Below are 24,452 nucleotides of genomic sequence, written 5' to 3'. Positions count from 1 at the left end.
TATTCATTCAAATCTAATTGTAAAAAAAAATCATCGAGGTGTAAATTTTTAAAGTATTTTCATGATTATTAAACTTATTTGGTTAAGAGCCCAAAACACATTATTCAATGCTGAGATTTTTTTTGGATATTTTATTGGCATATAAGGCAAGGGTTAGTTGGGCTTGTGAGAAAAAAAAGTGATTTTTAATGAAATTTGGTTATAACTAGCTCAAATAGATTTTTTTGCTAAATGCAAGGAAAAAAATGGTAAGAAAAGGTTCCAAAGTTAAATTTTCTTTTTTTGCTTTAAAAAATGAGAGCATCTTGCTTTGTGTTGCATTAAGCTTGTTTATTTATTAGTAAAGATTGCACAATTTATAAAAATGACATCTAGATTATGATTTTTTTCTTCTTTATAGAGGTTGACATCTTTCACCATTATCAGAATTGACTTTTGAAGACACATAATGTAGGTTTAGGTTTATAACCTAGATTTTGATATCAAGGCGAGTGATCTCATTACGATCTTAATTCTCCAAGCTTCTTGTGCTTTATCACTTGACATTTAATTTTTAATCCCGGACATTTTGGAGAGCTTCCTATCCTTTTTTTTTGTTTTGTATCTTTTTTTTTCTATATTATTTTTTTTTATTCTTTTACATTATTTTCTAAATAAAAAAATTAATTTTTTCAATAAATCAATTTAGTTTTAATAATAGAGATTACCACTCAATTGTTGAAGTTGTGATAGGCTTAAAATTACAATGAATCTTGTTGGGCTTGAATTCGCTAGAGTTTTGCTAGACTTGCATTTCATGGAGCCTTGTGGGACTCAAAATTGTAATGAACTTTGATGATTTTGAATTTTTTGAGTCTTGCCTAAATTTGTTGCAACCTTCCCGGACTCAAAGTTACAATGAACGTGTTGGGTTCAAATTAATTAAAGTCTTGCTTAACTCAAATTCATTAGAGCCATGTTAGGCTTAAAATTGTCTAATTGTAAGAAGTGGTCAAATGAGTGGTTCAATTAATATATTTAGGGATGAAATTAAAAAGAAGGTATAGAATTAAAGCCTTAATTGAATGAAAATAAAAATAAATAAAAAAATTCAAAAGTCAGGGATTGAAATGAAAAAAAGCAAAAGAAAATCTCTTTTATCTTTATAGTAAAAAAATTAATTAAGTTCAAGTGCCTTACGATATCTTTATTGGATTTAAATTAAATCTTTATTCATACACTAGCTATTTTAATTAATTTGAATATCTAATTGAAATATTATTTAATTAGGAAATCAAACGATCCATTTATTATAATTGATTTTAAGAAATTCATTAATATCATAATGGATTTATAATCAATGTAGTGAAAGAAAGATCCATTAGCTCCAACATATCTTTTTTTTTTAAGAGGGTAATTTATTAATATGAAAATAATATAAAACAAATTACACTCTTTTTTATCTGTTATAGGAAAATAGACATGATCAAATTCTTCCTAACGTTGGTGTTTTAGATAACATCGAGTCCTTCCATAAATGGCAAATAGAGCTTTCTGAACTTCCCCGACCAAGATTTCTCAAAATAGGACTTTCCTTTCAAACAACTGAGTCAAACGAAGCTCTTACCACGACCATTGATTAACAAGAGAATGGACGGACCGCACTGCTAGATCTCATTGATAGAAGATTTTAACTACTCAACACCACGCAAACCCTTTATAAATAATTAAATTATCTTATAAGCCAACTCACGAGCTCTGCCGAGCTGACTCATCAAAATCTAATTGCCTGGCCAATGCTCGCCGCCATCTTTCTTTCTTCCTGGTAGCTTTCTCGTATAAATAACAAACAAGTAAGGAATAAAGGAATACCTAGAGAGGTGTGCTAAATACAAAACGTAGAAAGCAAGCAAGAGAGAATCATCATGTCTGTAATAATCCAGGAAGAGAGAGAGAGCGAGCAGAAGATAACTACAGAATACAAAGCCCTTCCACCCGCAAAATCTCCCGAGAGAATACATACAAATCAATCCCCAATGCCTCCCACCCCACTTTCCCTCAGGAACGATGAAACCAAACCACGCGCCATTGAGAGTATCAAAAGTAATAATTTAACCAGACAGTGTCAAGATAAATTTAAATAATATCCAATGTGATCAAATTAATAATAATAATAATAATAATAATACTCCAGGAGAGAGAGGATGAGAACATTATCTCTCTAGATCAAAGCAAGCAGACCCCATCCCAATGCCAATCCTCCTGCTATCTTCTGGAAGCATCTTGTTCTTCCCGCTCCACTCTGCAATAATTGGTTCGCTCAAAATTTAGAACTCAAAAAAAAAAAAAAGTATGATATTTACTGCACCTAAATTCATATCTACAGTAACAAAACATTTCTCTATAACTTGACCCACGTTAAAATCACATTCTGACGCTCGCAAAAATACTGATCTTTCTATACATAAACTGGCATGAACCAGCATCGAGAGCGAGATTCCGGTGGCTGAAATGATTCCAGGAACCTCTAACATCTGATCAAAAGTTGTCGGCGGTGAGCCAGGCGTGCAAATCCCATTGATGTCAGAGTCGTGGACAACTCTTTTGGGAATGGGAGTTCACTTGTCAGAAAGTGCATCTTACATGCTACAAAACGCGTTTACTAGTCTTGTACTAGAACCAGTCTCGAGTGTGAGACACGAAGCTGCTGCAGCTTTCTTCTCCTTCTTCTTTTCTTTTACACTTCACATATCACTAGTTATTTAGCACGCACCGACAAGATGCATCTCCATCATCTTCACTACTCAACAAAATACTCACGGCTATGTACTCCTTACAGTGAAGCATTACTGATTGCAATTACGAAATACAATACAATTATAGGGTTTAATTAAAAAAAAAACAAGAGAAATTAAAAATGAAAGCCTAAGGATAAAAATTAATATTTTTTTATTTACACTGTTCATGGAGCGTCTATCAACAATTTGATCTCTATTTTTATCAAAATCTATATTTCAGTAAAAAAAGTAAAAAAAAAAAAAAAAAAACACGAGGAGAGACAGCTTTCACCCAATCACATTCTAACCACCAGCAACCCTAATTTGGGTGCCTATGAGTTAGCCTTTAAAAAAGGAGTACAATAGAGATGGTTATGGGTTTGACTTCAAAAAAAGGAGTGAAAAAGGTGTTTTTAGCTTTTAATGATACCGATAAAAAATACATCAAGCTCCAGAAATTTTGTTTTAGTTCAATTTAGTTTTGAGTTTAAAAGTTGATTAGAATGTGTTTTTGTGGTTAGGAATAGAGTTTTGGAGGTTCCTAAAATGTTTTTTTACTTATTTTTTAAATGAGAATATATTGAAATTTTAATTTTAATGGTCTAAAAAAAGGTGGAGGCATGAACTCCAAGGTCCAGGCATCCATATGCACGAGAGCTTGGCTTGAAAGCCTAGGCATGCCTAGCCGTTAATTTTAAAAGGCAGGCGAGCTAGCGAGCCTAATCTTGCAATTCCAAGAATGCTTGACCTCTAATTTAAGGTAAGGTCTAGGCACACTAGGACTCGATTGCTTTATAAATCAGTATAGGTTTAGGCTTTTATTTAACAAAAATATGATTCTAATAAAAAAATATGTTTTCATCATAATAAAAAAGAAATAAATGAATAATAAAAGGAAAGTTTTGGAAGATGAAATACTTTTTTTTCTCTTTAATTTAAATCACTTGGATTTTTTTTAAATATTTAGTTTAATTGATTTAAGTTTTTATTCCAATAACCGTGACATTAATAAGAAAAACATGTAATTTAAACTCAAAAAATACATTTTTTACTACATAATTTAAATTTAAATCCTACGCTTTGCACAATCATTTTAGCTAATGCATATTCAAACACATAAAATATATCAAATTTAATATAATTATTAATAATTACAGAAATGAATAAAATAAAAAATAATTCCGATCTACTTAAGACAGCAAGCAAGCACAATAATCAGCTTCATATTAGGAAATATAAATGAGCTCCTACTGGTATAACACTACATACCTAATAACATCGTCAATAATTAATTCATTACGGTTCTCTTACCAAACCAAAAACCCTAACTGGATCTTTCCATTTTAATAAACTTTTCATGATTTGTGTTTTCTAGATCTATTCCCGCATTGCCTTATCACACATGTTAAACCCAATTTTAAAATTGCTCATAAAAAAATAAAGATGAAATGATAGAACTTACGTCGTCAGCGATAGAACCAGGAGACATGGACTCTGCGCTAGGTCCAGGAGCCTCCGTTGGTGGTGCTGGTGGGCTCAACAATGCTGGACCAGGAGCCGGTGCCTTCTTTGGCTTCTTTTTACTAGGAGTAGGAGCAGGGACCTCTGCTGTCGGTGCAGCCACAGGCGAGCTTGTCGGTGGAGCAACAGGCACTGGAGACGGAGGAGATTTTTCTGGTGGAGAGCTAACAGGAACCGGAGCCGGTGGGGAGCTAACTGGAGTCACGGCTGGAGGTGGTGTAGCCAATGGCGTCGCCACTGGAGTTGGAACAGTCTGTTTCGGTGAAGATGCTACTGGTGTTACCGCCGGTGGTGATGATACGGGTGCTGGCGTTGTAGGTTTTGCAGGTGCTTTAGCAGGTGCAGCCAATGGTACGGAAGGAGTTGTTGGAGTCGCCGGAGTTGATGTCGGCGTCGCAGCCGGTGCTTGGCCACCGACACCGGCCACAAGGACGCAAATCAGTGTCCAACCGAGGATGCCATTCCGATCCATTTTTTGAAAGAGAGAGACTGCGAGAATCGAGAAGGAGTGTGTTTTTGTCGGAGTATATCAATAGAAGCGAAGACCTTATATATAGGGACCATTAGTAAAACGCAACGGACATGATTAGGTGGATCTGAATCGTTGATTATAAAAGGGGCCCACTATTAATAGCCTTTAGATAAACATATCAAAATAGGACAAACTATTAGGCGTTTATGAAAATTATTTTTTAAACTTTGTCATATTTAATGAATTTTAGAAAAGTTAATTAAAGAAAAGTGATTTCAAATCAATTTAAATAATAAGCATTTTTGCTAAGATTTTTTTTTCTTTGCTCTTAGCAAAGAATTACACTTTTTTTTTCTATTTCTTATTCACTTACTAACGTTAAAAATCAACAACTACATCTTTCTAGCAATAACAACTTTCTTCATAGTCAAATTAAACTACATTTAATTTTTTTCTTAGTATATTTCTTTTATTTTTAGTGTTTTATTTCTTTATTTTCAACTTTATGGATCAATTTTATTAACATGTTTTCTTTGTTGTGGGTTTTATTACTTATTATAATAAAATTTTCCATATTGATTTTATGTGTTAATCATTATTATTATTATTTTTGCTAAAAAGTTTTCCATTCAAATTTAGGTGGTTAAAAACTGTCTTTCAATAATTTATCCTGAAATCATAATAATTTTGATTTTGATGGGTGAAGAAAATATCATTTACCTATCTAATTTCTTGTTATGTTGTATATGCTCACATCTTTATATTGTTTCCTGATAACTTAAGGAATTATGTTTTAAGAATCTGTGATTTTTTTTAGATTCTACAATTCTAGAAATTTTAGATCTTATAGATTTGGAAATTACTTGTTTGTTTTTTTTTTTTTAAAAAAAGCATTTGCTTGTTATGGATAATAAATCTATTCATATAACATGTATGAGAGTAGTTGTATATGTTCTAGTTACAAGGACATCTATTATTAAACAAGAAAGATATAAAATTTATATACTAAAAAACCACATACAAATGTACTGATCAAAGAGAATTCTATATAGATATTATTTTAAATTGAGATGGTAGACATTGTATTGAACAAATGCATATAAAACCAATTGTATTTTATCATTTGTGTGACCTCCTCACAAGTCATAACCAATTATAATCAACACAAAATGTATCTATTAGAAAGTAAGTAATTCTATTCTTACAAATTATAGGTCAAGATCCAAGATTTCATTTTATTAATGGTCTTTCCTATACGTATGTTGAAACTATGCATCTTTACTTTAGAATTGTATTAAAGACAATTCTTAAATTATACAAACATTTTATTAAAGACCTAGAGGATATGGTTCCTACAGAGATAATTAATAATCAAAGATTAAATCCTTATTTTAAGGTATGAGAACAATACTAATATTTTTATACATTAAATAATTATATCAAGAAGAAAAAGTTTATCATTAATGTTTCACATTTATATAGGATTGAGTTGGAGAAATTAATGGAACCTATATTCTTACAACTATTCTTGTTGAAATTCAATGAAAATGTCAAGGGCAAAACGAGGGAACAACACAAAATATTTTAACAGCTATAACTTTTGATTTGAAGTTTACATATATTTTAGTTGGAAGGAAAGGAAGTGCACATTGCTATTATCCAGTTTTGTTCCTATTTTGTTTTTTAAAATAAAAAAACAAAAAATAGCAAAAACAAAAAAATAAAACCTCAAAAACTATGTTCTTGACTTATTTGTATCATTTGCAGTGTTTTTTCTAAATAATTTAAAGTTAAAAAATATACTTTTAACACGTTTAATTTTTAACATGCTTATTAAATCGACGTTAATGTTGCTTTATTTTTTCAAAAAAGAAAAAAGAAAAAAAATACATTTATTATTTTAGTGATCTAATTATAATTGTGAAATGGACATGACCGATTTTAAAATTAAAAACCCTCTCACCAAGCAACCTAAATTCTAATCAAATAGTCCATAATCAATATTCTTAATCCAAGGGCCCATATTTATTTGCTTTGCCTCTAAGTTATTCCTACAGAGCACCAAAAATTAAATGAATGGTATAGATTAATTCTTGAAATTCAATGGTTGATTTTGGTTTGCTTTGTCTTCAAGCCAAATGAATTACAATATAAATTAAGTGTGTGCTAAAAAAAAAGGTCATAATAAAAATTAATCTAGGGAAACCTAAAAAAAAGAAAAGAAAAACCCAAAAAAACTCTTTCCTACACTCTCTCCTCCTATATATATATATAAAACTAAAACATTATCTCTCTTTTATTTTTACAAAACCTAGCTGCCAGCTTCAATGCCCCCTCAAATGCCCGATCCCAACATCATCCATTACACTAGCCTTAACAATGACATATCTCCAGTCATCAAAGTTGCCAATTAGCCACCTTCATTGTTAAAGACAAACCCATCACCAAACCGAGAGAAAAAACTCATTTCCTTCTCCCGTTTTGAACAATAAAGTGACAATGTCCATTATTTTTTCCCTCTCATTTAAGACCCTATCTTTCCCAACTCTGGACCAAAAATCAACAACCAAACCACACCCCTTCCTTCATCCCTCATCACTTTCCTCTCTTCCGTTGTTTTTTAGATTACTCATCAACCATGTTTGCCAACCTCAACCCCATTATAACCACCGCTGCCACCAGCAGTGGAAGAGAAATAACATCCTCGTGTTGTCTTGCCATCCGAGCCTCTGCTCCAGTAACCCAGAGGACATCTAAGACCACCATTCTTTACTCTCCCGAATCCAAAATCAAAAACCCAAAAGTTAACCCTCTTCACCATTAAACTAGTCGAGCACCTATGACACCTCGTTTTTCTCTCTTCATCATCAACCATGAATGCTAGCAGCTCCAGCCAATAACTTTAGCCCACACAATCAACACAACTCAACATCCAACTCATAACTCCCCCACATCTAGTGTCTCCTCATTATAGCAGTAAGAGATGCTCGTTCGCCTCTTTCATCTTTCTTCTTTTGACCATTGTTAACCACCACCCATGACAAGCCGACACAACCAGTAACTCCCTTTCTTTTCCACGACAGCCACTTATGAAAAAGAAAAGGAAAGTGAAAATAAAAATTATATATGTAAAAAAATAAAAATAAAATGAACTATTTGTGAATTTTTCTTGATTTCACAAGCAGCGGTATCTCTCACCGCCACTATAAGAAGAAAAATAACGAGATGTTCTCGATCCACCAATTTTTTTGTCTTCACCAAAGGCATTGTGTGGCTTCACTCGCCACCAGTGGCGGTGGCACATGGAGCATAAACACCACCACTGTTTCTATACTTTTAAGGTCTTCGGTCACTATTCCTGAGTTTTCAACAATGTTTTTCAAAATATTTTAGACCTTTAAAGGTCTATTTTGCAAAGTTTAGATGATTAATGTGTGCACTTGAATTATTGTTAATTTTTTAATTTTGGTGATTCGTAAACATGTAATTGTAGAGTGTGTGAGTAATTGGTGAGAAAAAAGGGTGTGTGTGTGTGTGTTTGTATTTTGTGTTAAATAAATGGTAAAAAAAGGATTAAAGATAAAAAAAAAGTTTTTTTAATTATGTTTTAATTGCATAAATCCTAAAAATTATTTGAGCATTATTTTAAAATCTAAAATATTTTGACATGTTTTAAAAATATTGCATGGATTTTATAACAAATTTGTAGAATTTCAAAGGATTTTGGCCTATATTTCAAAAAATATTAAAAACTTATTTTTGACAAGAAAATATCATCAAATTTTAATATAAGAATAAAAAAACTAAAAGGAGTTAATAATCAAAATATTATTAGGGATAATAATTTATTGTTACTCACTTTAATATATAGATAAAAACTTGTATGAGGTTAATATCCAAAATATTATTGAGAATAATACAATTCATTCACTCATAATATAAGGATAAAAAAACTATAATGAATTTTATCTTAAATATTATTTGTAATGATGCAATAGCCAAAAACTCTAAGTTTATCCCGAAAAAAAACCTCAATGATAATTTAGGACATTTTATCATTCCAAACCAAGTCCTTAACTTAGAAAACTAGAGTATGTTTATTATAGCAAAATCGTCATAGTAAGCTGAAAGAAATATAAATATTATTAGAATATAACAAATAAAGAGAAAAAATAATACAGTTTACCTTAGGTAAGACATAATAAGGATGCTAATACTTTTCTTTTACACAATTATTTTCTTATCCAGAATCTCTAAAAGACTATTTAGGGTTTCTAGTAACCATAATATCAGGTGACGACTCCCTTATCAAACCAAAGACCTTTTAGGACACTGTCTGGGAAAGGCCGTCATGACATTATGCCTTCACAAGAAGAGTACATCACACATGATTCACGTGTTTTAGGTGATGCACTATCAATACCAAGTGGTCTAAAAATCCTAGAATGTATAAAAAAATATTTATTATATGCAATAAGAATCTAAAATGTCTAAATTTGTAATGACCCGAACTTGCAAATGCTTTATATCATCATTTCTAGTGATCTTATTCATAAAAAAATAGGTAGTTTTTTTATAACATCATGTACAAGTATATACAATTTATATTTACACATTAGTAAGTTTTTCAACACTTTTAATATTACATGTGGATATCTTGATTACAAATTAATTCTTAGCAATTACAAGGACCTATCCGTCAAAGAGACAAAATAATTTGCTAACCCTTGAGAAGCGTTGATACCTTCCAAGATAATTTTCTGTAACATATGGAAGGTTATTAAGTTTAATCGGTATTTAAATAATCATAATGACTAATATTTATCAATATATATTAACAACCTAATATTATTAAACTACTTGTGCAAAATCCATAGTAGTTTACAACATAATACCTTTTCATCCATTATAGACAAGATCCATATTGTTCAAGGATTAAAGCAATTATAACACCTATGAGGAGTGTAAATTAGGTGTATTACTAATATTGACAAAAAAAATACAAATTATTTTAAACAAACACAATAACCAACAATATAATTAAAGTACTTAAAGTAAAGAGATAAGGGAGACAATTTGCAAACTTATTTTTTAATATGGTTCGACAAGGCTACATCTACACTTGAAGTACTAAACTGTACTTGAGCATTATATTACTTTACTAGTCCAATTTCAAGAGTTTTTACACCACTTGATGAATCCACATCAAGATTTTTTCATCACTTGAAGATATGTCATTTTCAATATTTTTTCCACTTGAAGATATGTCATTTTCAAGATTTTTTCTTGGTAAAATTACCTCACCAATACCAAGAATTTCTACATAACTCTCAAAGATTTACAAAAGTGATTTTGTTATCATAACTAACTTTTTTAATAGAGTGGAGAATAGAATTGAAAGTTCTAATATCTCTATATCTTACAATATATCACTTATAAGATTTGAAGGTGTTTAAGCATAGCGAGAATGAGATTGAATACTCTCGTACTAGATTGTAAAGGTTTAATAGCACTAATTAAAGTATAATCAAGGATTGATAATTTTAAAGCGTATTTACTCTTAAAACAACTTGTATATCATATATGTTTGAAATCCCTATTTTATTTTGCAATTAGATAAGCTATATATATGTTTCTATTGAAAACTAAATGTTTATAGCTGTTATAATCTCACTAACGACTTAAATAGTCGATTGGTTCAGATTGGTCATGTCAATCGATTGGCCCATTCCTGTAAAATTCTCAAGTGTTCATCACTGATGAACTACCAATCAACTCGTTGATTTGGTTATTCTCAATAGTCGACTAGTTCATGCAGAATTCCAGTTTTAACAAATTAACCTTTGGTGAATTCTTAAAACTATCTATCTTAGATTTAATCATATGATTTACCAATCATTTAAATGTATGCTTAATGAAGTTTGTGAGTTTATTTTAATGGTGTTGTCAGGTATGATATAAAGATTTATATTAAGCACTTAAAATGAATACTTAATTTAAATCTTCACTTTGTTTTTTTCTTGAACTGTTTGAATGATTTCTTCACAAGATTCACCAGACTTGTTGATATGTTCTTTGAATAAACATATTTAAAATTTATTATCAACAATGCATATTATTAGTCCATTTTTATTATTTTATTGTTATCATCAAAATATATAAAAACATGAATATTAGACCTAAAGATCAACAATCCATTTGTTTTTTTATAATGACAATATTAGGAATAATCTCTTAATTATGATTCATTTACAATATATTCCATCCACAATAGCTTACAATTTCTTTCGATTGATACTTGAGATATTATATCTTTATTATTGTATTACCGATAATATACCATTACATTGACTTACATAATCATTCATTATAAATATTCTTACCTCAATTTCGACCCACCAATTTCATTTATTTCTTTTGGTATCTTCCAAGATTATTTATAAATCGTCTATCAATTATAAAACTCTTATACCATGTTTTCCTTTTCATTGTATTATTTCTAAATTTCATCTTTTTATCTTACCAACATATTAAATTAATTCCATTACTTCATTTTGGAACACATTTATTTATACCACAATATATTCCTTTAATTTATTGAATTCACATTTCAATAAAAATTTGGCCGAGTTTACTTTTAATTTTCCATCATTTCCATATCTTCATTTCCTATGACAATACAATAATACGTTAATTAATACTCAACTTCACAATTCAAATATAACTATTTATTAGACATGTTCATTTTTCAATCCAAATTTCATTATAATTTCACTTATTATCAATTTATTATATTCTCATCCATCTCTGGTTTGTTCTTAATAAGAACTATGTAATACTAGTTAAGCATCCATAATACTATCAACTCTTAACTACTATACCATATAGATTTATTGGCATTATAACCTTGGCAGATATTATTGATTATTTAAGAAAATCAATATTATTTACATTATTTTTTTCATAAATCTGATTTTAATGTTAAAATCTTAGTATTTAAGTCTTAATTTTTGGTTAAGAAATGACATAAATCTAGGGATTTTGTTTCAATATTATGACTTTTTTAATACCCATTTTTTTATATTCATTTAAATAAAATACATGTGAACGCTAGATTTTATTAAGTGCACTTTCATGTCTCCGAATGAAAGTTGTATATAGATTCCCATTTTGATAATCTAAAATTTAAGGAGTTGTTTGGTATTAAAAAAAGTTTGCTCTAAACTTGAACGTTAGGTTTGACATTTAAAAGAATTTATTAAAACTTTTTTAAGGGCGTTGCAATTTTAAAATTGTTTGAAGTTAGAATTATATAATGTTTTGTTTTGTAATAATGATTATTTTTTAAAATATTTTTATTAAAAAATTATTTTTAAAAAAATATTTTTGACATCCGCACATTAGAATAATTAAAAATATATAAAAATATTAATTTAAAAAAGTTAAAATTTTATAAAACTTAATGTAGAAGGTGACACGAGGGTATCTTTACCATGGAAAAAGTAAGATAGTTCAAGAGTGTAATTGTAGATTATTAAGGTACAAAATCAAAAAGTAAGGGATGGTTGGATTGGCAAACAAAAATATTATAGGGGCCCACAGATATGGTATTATTCTATCAAACAGATAGGCATCGTAAATGTAACGTGGCGTCTTGACACAATCTGGCTGGATGGGTTCCATGCCTGTCCATTTGGTGCATCAATGCATGTGATCATGATTATTATTGTTATGGTCATGGTGATGTTAGAGTGACACGTCATTAGGCTCCTTCGGTAACGCGATTGGTTACACTGACATCTAGCTATCATTTGATTCTCTGTTGGGGGAGGGGTTTTGTGCGTTTCTGTTTTTGGCTTGAGCGAGAAATTTATACAGCTGTGATGATTGAGATGGGGACGTGGCTTGCCAGCTTGACAGTCCAATTATGGGTAGCCACGTGGATTGACAATAATTCCCAAAGAGGGGGTGTTTTCTTAAACTAACCATTATATTTTTTTTAAAATTGTTTTTTTTTTCAAATGCTCTGTTTTTCATTATGATATTTCTAAAAACACAAAATTTACGATAATAATTTGGAAAAAAAAACTGTGCTCATTTTTTAAAAAATTCAAAAAGAAATGCAAGTGTTTTAAAACTTTTGTGGGTCCGCTAAGCGTCCTTTTTCTTTCCCGATTCTGGATTTCCTAGTGGGTACAAACAATTACGATACAATTTTGTAAAGGGAGAAGCTTGGCAAACGCAACTAGCTCTTCTTCATGGCTGTATGTTTCAAGGAAAATTCTCGACTTTTTTTTTTTAAAAAAAGAAAGTTATTCTCTAGCATTTTGTTCTTGTGTAATATGCACGCATCAGTAGTAGAATCTTTGCGAAAACTGTTTATATCGCCTAACCGACTAGAAATACTGAAAGAGAATGTTAATGGTGAATTATTTTTACTTTACTATAAAAAATAATAATACGTAGTTGTTGGGTTTCCTGAATGCCACATACGAACCACCAATAAAAAATTTATAAAATTTCTTTTTAGAATAGAAAGATTGTTATACTTAGAGTGTTAACTATCTATTATATGATTTATATAGTTTTTCTGTTTAATAGACCACCACAACAACAACAACAACAACAACAACAACAAGAGGCATAACTTATTATTTATAGGAAAATGTAAAAACCTTATAAATTGATAAAATTTTAATTTGTCCCTGAATAATATCCATATATTAATTCAAGACCATTTTTGAAATTGACTCTATTACTTAATTTTTGCAGGTCTAGAAATAAAATTGACTCCATTACTTGATTTTTGCAGGTCTAGAAATATAATCCATGTATTAATTATATTCTAGTTCTTAATTTCTCATATATATTTTAATCAAGTCATACTTAATTAAATCATCCCAATTTAATTTCTGACTAATGGTTCTTAATGTGTGTGACTCATTATGATTATAATATGTTGGCATGTATATAAATTATAATTAAATAAATTAAATAATTTAATTTATTATTAATTCAATAATAGATTAATTTATATTTAAAGATTAAGTGTATCATCTAGCAACGTGTCATGATCCTCCAAGTATTATAAAAGTCATTAGAGGTTTAACCTAACTTTTTAGTAACCGATTTCTCAATATAATTAATATCTTTTCATTAATAATGTTATGATTTAACAATAAAGCATGAAGTATGTCTGTAATGTTAAATCATGTTTGTTCTCTACATATTAGTCTTGATCGTTTGAATAAAATTTAAATCATTTTCAAAACTTATTTCATATTGACCACGGATTTCTCAATCAATACTATTTGAGAACAAATTGAATTTTTTTTTCTAATTTACTTAGGGTGATGAATCATCTTTTGATCGCTCAAGTATCTTCATATAGTTCATGTCATGATATGCTCAATGTTTGCCATTTCGTTACCTTGATTAAAATAATATATAACATGATCAAAATATAATATTCACTACCAGAAAATCGGAGAAAACCAACGGAATTACCGACAAAATTTTTCCGTCGGTAATATATACCGACGTAAATAATGCCGTCTCAAAATCTGTCGGTATAGACCGACGAAATAAACCCGTCGGCGACACCATCGGTATATATCGACGAAATATTTCTGTCGGTATATACCGACGGTTTCGCCGACGGGGTATACAGTTTGTCTGGAAATATGCAATGACGTGGTGACGTCAGGCAATTTTACCGACGGAAGTACCGAGGGATTCAAACTGAGATATTCGTACAATGACGTGGCACTTTCATCGATGAAATCACCGACAGATTAATTCCGTCAGAAAAACCATTATATATCCCCAATCTGCCGACACTCTCTGCCTCTGTTTCTCCTTCTTCTTCTTTCCCATCCCACCTCTCCCCTCCCAAACTGCAACCAAACACCCACCCAACTCTCCACTATTCTCAACACAAGCACTCAAGTTTTTTATATCTTGTACGTGGTCACAATATCAATTTCTTGTAGATTTTATCATTTTTTTGTAAGTAAATCTATCCTTTTTAGTTTTAATATTTAATTGTGAATTTTATTGTTTTAGTATATGTATTTTGTTAACGTTTGTGCTTGTTTAATTGTTATTTGTCAAAGAAACTTGTAGTATGAATGTATAATTTTGTAGTTGTTATAGTTTGTTTTAGATTTTATCAAATTATATTTGTTTGTAAATTGTTGAAATTTTGTTTGAATTACACCGAATTAAATGTGTCGTTGTGATGAAATAAATAATTAATAGCTTGTTTAACGAGTCTTGTTTAATTGTTATCAATTCTATTTCGAAGTTGTGATTTCTGTAAATTTATATATGTATAAATTTGTATGTATGAACGTTGATAGTTGATAATGAATATTTAACATAAGTGTTGTTTTAGTTTGTTGGATAATGTCGGGGAAAACCAATATTTTTGTTATGTTTTATAGAGGTTCAATAGAAGTCATGAATGATCGTTCATGGATGTATCAGGACTCACCCTAAGGATTGCGGAGGATGGATTATTGTAACGGTGTCCAGGGTTTTATTAATTTTGCAATATCTATTTTGAGGAATTTTACTGATGGCGGTATTAGGTGTCCATGAAGGAAGTGTAAAAATTTAAAGTTTCTGCATCAAGATGTTGTAACGATGCATCTTCTAACCAAAGGGTTCATGGAATATTACCTGTGTTGGTATGCTCACGGAGAACTATTTGTTCCTGATAAGAGCATGGAAGAATAGGTGGTTGGGTCAACTTCTAGTGCTAGCAACATGCATGAAGTTGGAAATGAGAACAGTAATCCTTACAGGAATATGGTTATGGATGCAATGAGAATGAGTGAAGGTAATGTCAGGGAATGTCAGCGAAGTATATTTTGGGAGCTTCCTTATTGGAAGACCAATCTTCTCCGCCATAACCTTGACGTCATGCATATTGAAAAGAACGTGTTTGAGAACATTTTCAACACCGTCATGGATGTGAAGGGGAAGACAAAGGACAACATCAAGGCTAGATTGGATGTAGCGTTGTTCTGTAACTGTAAAAATATGGAGTTGGTTTGTGATGGGTCACGGGTCGTAAAACCAAGAGCAAGCTTCGTGCTAGAGAAAAACACACAACTACTAGTCTATAAATGGCTTAAGAGTCTACGTTTTCCCGATGGACATGCCTCGAACATATCAAGGCTGGTTAATACGGAGGAATGCAGATCATATGAAATGAAAAGTCATGACTGCTATGTGTTTATGCAAACACTCATCCCATTAACTTTTCGTGATTTGTTGCCAAATGGGATATGGGATGCACTAACGGAGATGAGTCATTTCTTTAGAGACATATGCTCCAGCAAGTTGTATGGTATCACAAACCTCATTTGAGAACGAGGATAAACCGTGTTCCACGGCATGATGATGGTGGTGAAGTGCATTCAAGTGGGAACTTGTCAATATTCTCCAATCCTGGACGACCCACATCTACAAATGCCGTGAGGGAAAGATATTTGTCTGAAATAGAGTTCAGACAAGCACACAATTATGTCCTATTTAACTGTGATGAGCTGAGACCTTTTATTAAGTAAGTAGATGTTCGACTTAAACTTTGTCAAGAGTGTACTATTTATGTTTTGTGATACCATACACTCATACACTCATATAATTTAGAACAACCTTGCAGGCAACATCGACGATACTTACTGTCCAATAACTCACAGCTGACCGAATCCCAGATCTTTCAATTACAAGATGAACAATTTGTCATATGGTTTAGAACACATGTAAGTCCTATCACAAACTCATTATCTCTTGCAATGTAATTAATTGTAGTCAATGTTATATAATATCCGTTTAGTGATTATTGTTGTATTTAATTTACAAGCTAGGTTTATCAAATGGGAGGTAGTGCTGCTATTTCACTGTCTTTACTATGTATGGGCCCTGAAAGAAAAGTCAAGTGCTATAATGGATATTTTATCAATGGATATGTCTTTCATACTGAAGAATACGGGTATGGAAGAAAGACATACAACAGCAGTGTTTGTATTAAGGGATCGACTTCTAGTGAGTTTGAAGTTGACTACTACGGTAGATTGAAAGAGGTCATCGAACTGCAATATCATAGCGAGCAAAATAGAGTGTTTTTATTCAAATGCTATTGGTATGACACAACTGACAGAGGAATCAGAGTAGATCCTCACTATGGTCTTGTTGAAATCAACTCAAAAGCTAGACACCGCAACGTAAACGACGTCTTTGTTTTCGTAAAGCAATGCCAACAAGTTTATTACACACACACCCCTTCCTTTAGAAAGGACCGATCAAGAGTTGATTGGTTATCCGTTTTAAAAACAAAACCCAAGGGTCGTGTCGAGGTTGTTCAGGATGAGAACGAAGACACAAGTGTGATAGATGAAGTCTTTCAAGCTAGTGAGTTGGTTGAACCATACCGAGTTGCTCCGTCGATTGACTTAGAAGAAAATTTGAATTTTCATGTTTTCAACTATAGTCTTGTTGATGTTGACGCAGAGGAGTTGAATGTTGTTCTGAGCTCTACTAGTGGAAAAAAGAATGTTGTTGAAGAAGATGATAACGAAATTGAAGAGTGCGATGAAGCTGATGATAACAATTCAATAGAGGACAAAGATGAAAATTCCGACTAACTAAACATGTTATAAAGCCTTATTTTATATTGTAATAATTTGAAACATGAAATATTTATTTTTCTTTAATGGTCAGCCTTTGTTATTGTGTTGTGTGTGCTGTAAGATTGCAATTCAAGATTTTTTGACATGGTTACATACAAAAAATAAGACAAATTTATGGTTTCACCGACGGCGTTTCGAACGGAATATAACCCGTCGGTATTTCATAGAGAGTTGCAAAAAATTTACGCGATTGTGCCACATTCACCGACGACGTTTCCGACGGAATATAACCCGTTGGTATTTCACAGAGAGTTGCAAAAAATTTACGCGATTGTGGCACATTCACCGACGGCGTTTCCGACGAAATATAACCCGTCGGTATTTCACAGAGAGTTGCAAAAAATTTACACGATTGTGGCACATTCACCGACGGCGTTTCCGACGGAATATAACCCGTCGGTATTTCACAGAGAGTTGCAAAAAATTTACGAGATTGTGCCACATTCACTGACGGATTTGCCGACGCCCAATACCGACGGATGAACGCACATACCAAAGTGCACACATGTCTGACACGTGTCCGTCTGCACGAATACCGACGAATTTTCCGACGCCCAATACTGACGGAATCACCGACGGCTAACGCATGTCTGACACGTGTTCGTTTGCACGAATACCGACGGGTATACCGACGGATTTGCCGACGGATCGAAAAGTTCGGCGGGATTTTTGAACTTTTTTGGTGCGCATTTCAATTAATTTCCGATGGAATTACCGACGAAATTTAATGCCACCGACAACAATTAATGTCCGTCGGTAATTCCGTCGGAAAAATTGCAATATAAATCCCCCCTTTCCCCTATTTGGTTCATTTTTTTCTCTCGGCTCCGTTTCTCTTCTTCTTCATTTCTCTTCTCCTCTCCGTTTCTATTTGGCAAATTGAAGAGATTTTATTGTTTTGGTGGTTGTGATTTTACCAAGGTATGTAGTCTTTTTTCTTTATCTTTGTATTTTTTTATTTTAATTATGATTATTTTTTTTGGTGTTCTTTGTTTTGTGTATTGTTTGTAGATAAAATCTTAACTATTGTGAACAAGAATGAAAATAAAGTTGATAATAATGACTCATGAAACAAAAGGGAGTATTCAATGAAGTCCAAATTTTTTTAAATTGGTTTTGAACACTTAATGGATTTAAATGATGATTGGACTTGGCCACTAGTCGATAGATAGATAGGGGTGACTCTACTTGGTCATTCATGCTCTCTTAAAAAACAAGTCTTTTATTAAAATAATAGACTCTTCAATGCTAAAATAATTAAATATAAGATGAGAAATAGCATACAGAAAAGTGAAAGAGACTAAAGAACATAGGAGAGTATATTGTGATTGTTGTTTGTGGTCTGTTATATTGTGAATGAAATTGTGTATTCAATAGCTTTTTGTGGTGTTTTTTATAATTTTTATTTTTTCCCTTGCTTTTTTAATTTCAACGTTTATATACCCAATTGAACCGAAAACTTTTCAATTAGTATAATTACATCCTTGTAAACACTGTTTAGAATCTTTTAACTTGTGTGTCTTTTTCAATCTAGTCCATAGTTTTCTAATTATGCAATTTGACCCTTATTAATCATTAAACTTGTAATTTGTCTTAAATTGAGCTCTAATTTGATTAATTTTAGTTCTTAATGCAAACATCTATTGCACTTTAATCCTTGATTTTGAAATTCATCCATTTGATCTTTAATAATCAACCTTTAACCTTCAAATTTCTTTCGTTTAAACCCTTAATTGCACTAATTTAGACTTTTCAAAGTCCAAATAGTTCCCTAATCTTCCAATTATTACAAATGGATCTAAATTAAGCCTCTAAACTTATTTTTTCTTTAATTAAGTCCTTGATTGAGTCAATTAAACCCATGAAAATTTTAATTCAGCCCTTGAACTTAATCAATTCTTTTAATTTTGGTAAAATTGATTATCAAATTTAAGTTTTTCCTTAATTAGGTTAATTAAACCAATTAGAAGTTTAATTAAGCCCTTAAACTTAATTAATTATTTCATTTTTGATCAAGTTGGATTTGAAACTTAAGCTTTGCTTCAAATAAGTTCTTAATTAAGTTAATTAAACCCATTAGAGGTTTAATTAAGTTTTTGAACTTAATTATTTTTCTAATTTTGATAAAATTAACTTTCAAACTTATTTTTTCTTCAATTAAATCCTTCTCTAGCCTATCTTATGAATAATATTCCAATCTAACTATCCTTCTTGTATTTTGACTTGTTCAGCTTAAAAGCTTATCTATTTGTGTCTTGAAAATATTTTTGATTTTTTTAATGGATTTTTGAGTACTTCAAAAAATATAAGTATTTTAGGGGACCTAAAATTAGGTTATAACAATAAGATAGGTAGGTACCTTTAGTAAGACAGATTGGTGAGAGATAGCTATTAACGAGAAAATTAGGTGTTGTATTAATAGTTTATGTGTTAGCATAAAAGAGTGTGTTATTGTATTGACTTTCTTGCAAGTTGTGACTATGCATTGTGGTGTTTGCTTTCTGTCAGCTCTTGGAAATTTGCACAAGAGGATTCAACCTTGTTTAGGCGAGGCCTAATTAGATAGAAAGTTTGGGCCAAGAGTAGTCTACTTGGACTCGAGAGTAGTTTGATTGAGCTGGAGAGCATTCCCTTTATGCTCATACAATAACTTGAGTTGATATAGTCTTTTGAGTTACTTGTGGGACTGATACAAGCAGTACATTGGAGCAAGTTTACTTGGGGAAGCCTAATCTTATTGGGCTAGAAAGTAGTTCTCTTAAACTAGTTTTAGGTTTGCGTGGAAATTGATCAAATAATTACTAAAGAGCCAAGAACTGAATTTGAGAAAAAGAAAGGAAAATCACACGTACCGCCTTTGCATGTTGCATGTTACTCACTTCCAAGTTTGATGATAGCCTTCCTTAAAGTCTTTAAATTCATCTCGATAAAGTCTTTTTAATGATTTAAACATTGATGTGTGAGATTAAGTAAATAGAGATGTGGTAAAAAATAAATAAAAAAAGGCATGAACAAATGAGGGATGAAAACAAAAGAAAGAAGAAGAAGAACCCATCAGCTATTAGGGAAGAGAAAGAGTTGACGGCAAGAAGGGATATAAAAGGGAAGAGGAAGAAAAACAAACATAAAGAAAACCCTCACCATTAAACACATGAGAGAAAACAAGAAATAAGAGTAAAGATTGAACATCAAGTTATAAAACAAATAGAGGAAGAAAGGGAAAGAAGAGTTAGTGGTAACAAGGGGGAAGAAAAAAAGAAACTAAAACATTAAGGGAGGAAAGAGGTTTGAAAAAGTAGAAGACACAACTAGGATAAACATACAACCTTACTAGGGCAATTTCAAATGTTTTAGGTAAGTTACATATTCACAGCCCTAGATTGAGTTTCTTAAGGATTTTTCCAGGTATGTTTAAGAAGGGATGGGAAAGGGAAGAGAGATAAAGAAGAGTATGATGATGTCTTTAACTAAATCAAGAACAATAAGACTAAGTTAAGGCTTACAAGCCTTTAGCCAACATGAAGTATAAAGAGGGGGAAATGCATTCTTGAAAACTAGTTGTGCATGCATGTTGAAAATAATAATATAGAGAATCCCACAAGAAGTATGTTGTGTTGGAAAGTTTAGACTTATAAACATACCCTCGTTACTTGTACTTTTATGAAGCCTAACTTTGAGTAAATTATATTTTCATTTATGATTGTTGGTGTGAAGATAAATTATGTAAGTGATTATGGTTAAGGAAAAGAAAAAAAATGCATGAAAATAATAATTTATGTGCTGGATATCCAAACTGGAAAAATGTAGTTGTGTTGATTAATTAGTTATGACTAGAATCTGACCTAGTTAAAAGCATAATATGGGAAAAGTTTTCTTCATGAAAGTTGTAGAATTGAGTGCTAGCTTTTAGATGGAACTAGAATCATTAGAATTGAAGCTATAGAACGCCAGATATTAGTAGAAAACCATAGACCGATGAAAATTGGAAAATTCTAGGCACCATATACACCAGACTTTAAACTATGATTCTGGATGTGTAGCTATATGTGTGCCATCATGTTCGCTTTCACAAGAGGTAAGCCTTGTCGCATTTAGAGTTATAGAATCCAAATATGGATAAAAAACAAAGCAGAGATTGGGCTGTTACGTTACAGGACAATACCATCTACTAATGTATTTCGACAAATTTAAACATATAAATGGTAGAACTAGGTTGACCCTTTTCATCCCAGATGTGTGAGTGTGTTTGAGCTTACTAAGGAAATAAAACTATAAGGAAAAGGAGTCCTAAAACTATAGTGAGGAAAAAACACTGAGCAATATATTAGTGCACTTATTATATGTTGTTTGAATATAATGAGTTTGAGATAAAATTTTATAGAAGTTAATCCTTATAAAAATGAAATAAGTATGTGAACTCGTTAAAACATATATTGATAAAAAAAATATTGTGTGGTACAGGAGGAATGTTGGGCATAGAATCTTCCATCGATGGAACTCACGCGACCAGAGAAGTAGGTAAGTGAAATATCACCTAGAATGAACTAAATTAAATTCTAAAATTTTGAATTTTTGATAATTATTGAGGATCTGCAAGGTTATGAATGATGTGTGAATGTAACGGGCATAAGAAGAAAATTATGGGTGTTTTCACATTGAGCAAAAAAACCAATGTTTGACGTTGTTTCTGAAATGGCGAAAACCATTGAATTTGGGTTACTTTTATAGTGAGGAAAGCCAATGTTGGACTTGTTTTCTGAAATCGTGAAAACCATTGAAATTGGATCGCTTTCACAGTGAACGAAAGCTAATGTTGGATGTATTTTCCAAAATGACGAAAACCATTGAATTTGGGTTGCTTTCGAAATGAAAGAAAGCCAATGTTGGACTTGTTTCTGAAATCGTGAAACTATTGAAATTGGGTTGTCTCCATAATGAACAAAAGCCAATGTTGGATGTGTTATTCAAAATGGTGGAAACCATTGAATTTGGGTTATTTTCGAGATGACAAAAGATAAAGTTGGACATGTTTCCGGAGTTGTGGAAAATCATTAGAATTGGAATATCCTTTCCCATTTGGGTGAAGATCAATGTTGAAATTGAATATTGGCATTCATTTTTGTGATGTTGGAGAACAATAAATTTTGAATTACCTCTGCTATAAGAATTCTGACATTATAACATGTATGACTAGAAACTTGTATCCTAACGTAATTAGGCGTGGTTACATAGTTGTTACAAGGGATATGACTATTATGAATGAGGAAATTTCCTTAACATACCATAAGGGAATGATAATTCTCATTTTCGATACTTTTAGAAGATAAAACTATTTTCCTTATAAATCTAAAAATCTTACTTAATTAAATCTTATTGCAGGACCTTTATATATCAATCAACCAAATAACTAGAAGACAAAAGGACTTCAGGAACCTTTTATTATGCATGTAATACACCTTGTAATCTAAATCATCAATTCCTTTTTACAATAATATATCTCAGTTAAATATCATATGTATTAAAGTCCTTTGATGGATGTTTGAAGTAGAACGATAATTTAGTACTCAAACAAAAAGAAACGATATCTATGCATGCTTGCTTTCTCAAGTTGAACTGTTTTATTTGCAATTATATTTATACTTGTACGTGTATTTATTAGTGTATGTATTAGGTAAATCGAGCATGATTACTAATAATTCTTCTTTTGATTTATTGTATGTTCTACGCTATACTATTGAGAATTTGTGTGACTTAAATGTCAAAAGGTGATTGGGCTATGAAATGTTGAAAACATTTTGAATAATGAAATTTCGATAACTTGGTATACTTAACTATGGGGAAAACTCTGTTGAAATTTCGGTAGAAATTTCACTAATCACCAAATGATTCTAGAATTAAAAAAAACAATTCCATACTATTTGCTATGTCGATTATCATGCATATTATGTTTCGTCAGAACGGTATGTTACAATACGTGTCATCATCGGAGCTCCAACATGTCTATAATATCCTTCTCTTTCCTAGTTTGTTTTTTTTTCTTTTTTCTTTTTTCTCTCTTTCCTTTATTTCCATGTTGTTATTTATTCTTATTTTCATGTGATTCTTCTTGCTAATTTTGTTTGGTTAGTCCATCTGGGATATAGTCCAATCCAACTAGTCTTTTTTCTTTTTCTTTTTCTATTTGCTTGTATTATTAGTAGTCAATTAGCTAAGATAAATTTTCAACTTTTAAAAATTATACTCAATTAAATGTAATTAAAAATGCACATGTTTAATTGATAAAGTTGATTACATAAGTTCTTTTTGCTAAACTAGTTAAATACAAGGTGGAAATAATTGTAAAATCACTAACCTTTAACAAATTGTTGGGTTCCTGAATATCATACACACAACAGAAACAATAAAACAAAATTATCTGTGAGTCTTTAGAATCTCGTTAGATAGATCTAGAGTTGTTTAGGGAATATTACATGAAGATTTAATCTTCTTCAGCTTTGATTAATTCTTTAAAGTTTGGGTTATTGCAAACCACAAGCTGTCCAATTATCCGGTCTAAAATGGTAATCCACATAAATCACTAGTGAGAAATCTCTTAAATTCCTATTTATGAGAGAGATTATTATATATAGAGTGCTAGCTCTCTATTCTATGAATAAATTACTATTCAATAGGAAAATTGATTTTTTTTTCAATTTATAGGGTTTTTAATTCAAGACAATTTTAGAAATTAACTCAATCAAGTTTTTACTTATTTTTTCAGGTCTAGAAATATAATCCCTATATTAATTATATTCTAGTCTTTTATTTCTAAAATATATTTTAATCAAGTCACACTTGATTAATTATCCCAGTTTAATTTATAACTAATGTTTCTTAATGTGTGACCCATTAGGTTCCTAATATGTTGACCCAAATATAAATTATAATTATAATCTCATTATCAATTCAACAATTGATTAATTTAATTTTGAAAATTAGATGCACTGTCTAGTAATGTGTCATGAT

The 24,452-nt window shown here is 31.0% G+C and overlaps 1 protein-coding gene across 1 annotated transcript; it reads right to left on the bottom strand.

Annotated features, from left to right (window-relative positions):
- Positions 1-1,878: 1,878 nt before the first annotated feature.
- LOC133673391 (lysine-rich arabinogalactan protein 18) lies at positions 1,879-4,815 on the bottom strand. The gene is made up of 2 exons (XM_062094156.1): positions 4,219-4,815; positions 1,879-2,281 (listed from the first exon to the last, which is right to left on the bottom strand). The coding sequence occupies exons 1-2, from the start codon at positions 4,747-4,749 to the stop codon at positions 2,201-2,203; spliced, it is 612 nt and encodes a 203-aa protein (XP_061950140.1). The 5' UTR covers positions 4,750-4,815; the 3' UTR covers positions 1,879-2,200.
- Positions 4,816-24,452: the final 19,637 nt, after the last annotated feature.

This window comes from Populus nigra, chromosome 14 (assembly GCF_951802175.1).
Source record: "Populus nigra chromosome 14, ddPopNigr1.1, whole genome shotgun sequence".
Lineage (NCBI taxonomy): Eukaryota > Viridiplantae > Streptophyta > Magnoliopsida > Malpighiales > Salicaceae > Populus > Populus nigra.
The sequence above is the reverse complement of the archived record's forward strand: the minus strand, read 5'-3'. Positions and strand labels throughout refer to the sequence as shown.